Here is a 4,570-nt window from a genome sequence, read left to right as displayed (position 1 = left end):
GCAAATGTGAGGTCTTGCACTTTGGGAAAAAGAATAGAAGCATGGATTACTTTCTAAACGGTGAGAAAATTCTTAAAGCTAAAGTACAGAGGGATCTGGGAGTGCTAGTTGAGGATTCTCTAAAGGTAAATATGCAGGTTGAGTCCATGATTAAGAAAGCGAATGCGATGTTGTCAATTATCTCAAGAGGGTTGAAGTATAAAAGCACTGTTGTGCTACTGAGACTTTATAAAGCTCTGGTTAGGCCCCATTTGGAGTACTGTGTCCAGTTTTGGTCCCCACACCTCAGGAAGGACATACTGGCACTGGGGCGTGTCCAGCGGGGATTCACACGGATGATCCCTGGGAATGTAGGTCTAACATACGAGGAACGGCTGAGGATCCTGGGATTGTATTCATTGGAGTTTAGAAGATTAAGGGGAGATCTAATAGAAACTTACAAGATAATATATGGCTTGGAAAGGGTGGATGCTAGAAAATTGTTTCCGTTAGGCGAGGAGACTAGCACCCGTGGACACAGCCTTAGAGTTAGAAGGGGTAAATTCAAAACAGAAATGCAAAGACATTTCTTCAGCCAGAGAGTGGTGGGCCTGTGGAATTCATTGCTGCAGAGTGCAGTGGAGACCGGGATGCTAAATGTCTTCAAGGCAGAGATTGATAAATTCTTGATGTCACAAGGAATTAAGGGCTATGGGGAGAATGCGGGTAAGTGGAGTTGAAATGCCCATCAGCCATGATTGAATGGCGGAGTGGACTCGATGGGCCGAATGGCCTTACTTCCACTCCTATGTCTTATGGTCTTATGGAAAAGTTGCAGCTAACTCCTAAAACAAAACAATGGGAGTATTTTTGACTGAGGGTAATATTAAGTGGGGATATCAGATTATTGCAGCACTGTTTTCAAGAAGACCAATTTACAGAGTAAGTTCTGAAAAAGGGTTACTGGATCCAAAACATTAATTCCACTCTCTCTCCACAGATGCTGTCAGACCTTCTGAGGTTCTCCAGCAATTGCTGTTTTTGTTGTAGAGTAATATAGATATATTTGATTTGGTGACAGGAAATTGGAATACTTTCCCTTGGTGCTTTTACATTCCACTTCTCAGACCATCCATTAATATGCTAATTATGTGTCGAATACAATTGCTGCCCTGTTATATTTTTCTTTCAAATGTCAAGTTTTTCAGTTTTTACCTCAAATATTTTGTGCTTTTATTACTACATTAAAAACATTCAAGACATTTTGCTTCTGAAGAATTGCCAACATATTCTGCTTTCTGTTTAATATTGTTTTGAGTTTTGCACCCACCCATATCTGGTATGGCACAGTGGCTTAATGGTTAGCACTAGTACCCCACAGCACCAGGCACCCAAGTTAATTTCACCCTCAGGTGACTGTCTGTTTGGAGTCTGCATGGTTGTCCTGTGCTTGCATTGGTTTTCTCTGGGTGCTCTGCTTCCTTCCACAGTCCAAAGATGTGCAGGTTAGGTGGATTGGTCAAGCTAAATTGCCCATGGTGTTGAGGGATGTAAAGCTAAGTGGATTATCCATGGGAAGGGTAGGGTGGGGGGGGGAGTGCTTTTCGGAGAGTCGGTGTGGAAGTGTGTAAGGACCACTGGCATGGCTAGTATGGATTGCTTATTGCCAAGTGATTTTATACAATCAATTGAATTTGTTAAGCCACTTCAGAAAGCAGTTAGCTTGCTGCTATTTTGGTATGGGATTGCAGTCACATTATTTCTGAATTGAGGTTTAATTTACTGGTCCAGTAACATTAGTCACCAGACTGAGACTTCCTCATTGCCTGATGGAAGAAAGTTATCTACTTCTTAAATAAAGGCAATGTATTGTTTTCTTAAATTTGAGATGGGTTGCACAGTGCAGTTGGACAGAAAATACCCAATGTTACGTTATTATAATAAATATTACTGAATCCATGATATGAATAATTAGTTGCGAGCAGTCTTTCTAACAACAGATAACTTTTTAATCTTACTTTTTAGCTGGTCTGCTTCCTTTTTTTGTCAAAGGTTTGCTTTCAATCAAACTGAGGCCTATAAAGAAAACCATTAAAAGGTACTTGAATAAATAAAGGTTTAGCATTTCTTAGCAATTCTCAGAAATCCCTTAACATTCCTTGCATTTTGTAACAACTGGACCCCAAATGATGTGCTCTCATTTTTTCCAGCAACCTTTGGCTTTCCGGTTTGTAGAGCATATGTGTTTTTCACTGAGTCCTAGAAAGAACATATTCTATCACAACAGTTTTGCTTTTGAGGAAAAGTTAATGGCAGGAGCCTAACAGCACAGTATGGGTCAGCAGTCAGATGAAAAGAGGAGCCAATGTGAATCAAACAGTTCTAAATAGGATCAACTTAGAGTACCTGTGCTTAATGTTATGGGGGAGGGACTAATTACTCCAATAACATAAGTTAGGTGGCTCCAAACTGCACATTCCATTGACAAGATCACTACTTGAGTACTGCTCCCCAATGTAGTAGCCATTGCAGAAACAACAACAACAGTTTTAAAAGACAAAGGAAGCACATGGTAAGGTCAGTGCAGGGGAGAGGGAAAGAAACTGACATCACAGTGAATCTGCGCAGTTACTGCCTTTGCTGTTTGAATTCATGTATCACTAGACATCGGAGTGCGTCTGGGAAAATTAACAAACCGTGAAATTCACAACTGATCTTGAAGGAACTGTTTGGGCGACGTTCACAGCACAGAAGCAGATAAGTATATTGTTTTTAAGTGTGACCTACAGAACGTCTGCAGTAATAAGTAGAGTGGGTTCTTTTTTGATTATATGTTTTTTGAGATATGTCTTTTGATTAAACTTAAAATATATGCCATAACTATTAACTTAACCTGAGGCAGTTTTTTGTAGAGCAATAAGATGGTGTTATGTAGAGGAATAGGAGGGCAGCACGGTGGCTTAGTGGTTAGCACTGCTGCCTCACAGCATCAGGGTCCCGGGTTCGATTCCAGCCTCGTGTGACTGTCTGTGTGGAGTTCGCACATTCTCCCTGTGTCTGCGTGGGTGTTTCCTCTGGGTGCTCCAGTTTCCTCCCGCAGTCACAAAGATGTGCAAGTCAGGTGAATTGGAAATACTAAATTGCCCATGGTGTTCGGTGTATTAGTCAGAGGGAAATGGGTCTGGGTGGGTTACTCGTCGGAGGGTCGGTGTGGACTGGTTGGGCCAAATTGCCTGTTTCCACACTGCAGGGAAACTAACCTTATTTTCTGGGTCTCTAGATTGTGAAGGAGCAAAAATGGCCTTTAGTAAAGTGATATGCGCTTCTTGTCAGGTGTGAGAGTTTAAAGAGAGTTTAAGGGTTACTGCGGATTATAACTGCAATAAATGCTATTGGTTGCAAAGCTTATCAGAGCAAATGGATCGGTTTGATGGACAGTTATAGGAAGGGTGGCAAGTCTCAGATATAGTCACTTCTATGGGTTAATTCCAGAAAAGGTAAGAGAGGTAGGCAGCTAGTGCAGGAGCCTTCTGTGACTATCCCCATTTAAAACAAGTATGCTGTTTTGGAAAATGTAGGGGGTGATGGATTCTCAGGGGAACGTAGCACGAACTGCCAAGTTTCTGGTATTGAGACTGGCTCTAATGCAATGAGGGGTACATCGGGTTCCAAAAGATCAATTGTGTTAGGGGACTCTCTAGTCCGAAGTTCAGACAGACATTTCTGTGGCCAGCAGCGAAAAATCAGAATGGTGTGTTGCTTCCCTGGTGCCAGGATCAAGGATATCTCAGAGAGGTGCAGAATGTTCTCAAGGGGGAGAGGGGCCAGCAAGAGGTCATTGTCCACATTGGAACCAATGACATAGGAAGGGAAAAGGTTGAGATTCTGAAGGGAGATTACAGAGAGTTAGGCAGGAACTTAAAGGAGGTCCTCAAGGGTAGTAATATCTGGATTACTCCCGGCGCTCCGAGCTAGTGAGGGCAGGAATAGGAGGATAGAGCAGATTAATGCATGGCTGAGGAGCTGGTGTATGGGAGAAGGACACACATTTTTGGGTTATTGGAATCTCTTTTGGGGTAGAGGTGACCTGTATAAGAAGGACGGTTTGCACCTAAATTGGAAGGGGACTAATATATTGGCAGGGAAATTTGCTAGAGCTGCTCAGGAGGATTTAAACTAATAAGATGGGGGAAACCCAGGGGGATAGTGAGGAAAGAGATCAATCTGAGACTGGTACAGTTGAGAACAGAAGCGAGTCAAACAGTCAGTGACTGTTAGTTCAATGCAAGGGGACTAACAGGGAAGGCAGATGAACTCAGGGCATGGTTAGGAACGTGGGACTGCAAATACATCCAGGGAAGTTATTTGGGTGGAACTGTGAAATAAGAAAGGGGTGATCACCTTATTGGGATTGTATTATAGACCCCCTAGTAGTCAGAGGAAAATTGAGAAACAAACTTGTAAGGAGATCTCAGCTATTTGTAAGAATAATAGGGTGGTTATGGTAGGGGATTTGAACTTTCCAGACATCGACTGGGACTGCCATAGTATTAAGGGTTTAGATGGAGAGGAATTTGTTAAGTGTGAACAA

The 4,570-nt window shown here is 42.3% G+C and overlaps 1 protein-coding gene across 1 annotated transcript in view; it reads right to left on the bottom strand.

Moving 5' to 3' along the window:
• Positions 1 to 4,570, bottom strand: part of LOC122551170 (von Willebrand factor A domain-containing protein 3B-like) — a 153,409-nt gene that overhangs the window by 54,267 nt on the left and 94,572 nt on the right. Inside the window, exon 17 of the mRNA XM_043692794.1 lies at positions 1,998 to 2,055. Coding sequence (XP_043548729.1) covers positions 1,998 to 2,055 — 58 coding nt within the window. The remainder of the gene's footprint in view (positions 1 to 1,997; positions 2,056 to 4,570) is intronic.

The sequence above is a fragment of the Chiloscyllium plagiosum genome, chromosome 6 (assembly GCF_004010195.1).
Source record: "Chiloscyllium plagiosum isolate BGI_BamShark_2017 chromosome 6, ASM401019v2, whole genome shotgun sequence".
In the NCBI taxonomy this organism is placed as follows: domain Eukaryota; kingdom Metazoa; phylum Chordata; class Chondrichthyes; order Orectolobiformes; family Hemiscylliidae; genus Chiloscyllium; species Chiloscyllium plagiosum.
The sequence above is the reverse complement of the archived record's forward strand: the minus strand, read 5'-3'. Positions and strand labels throughout refer to the sequence as shown.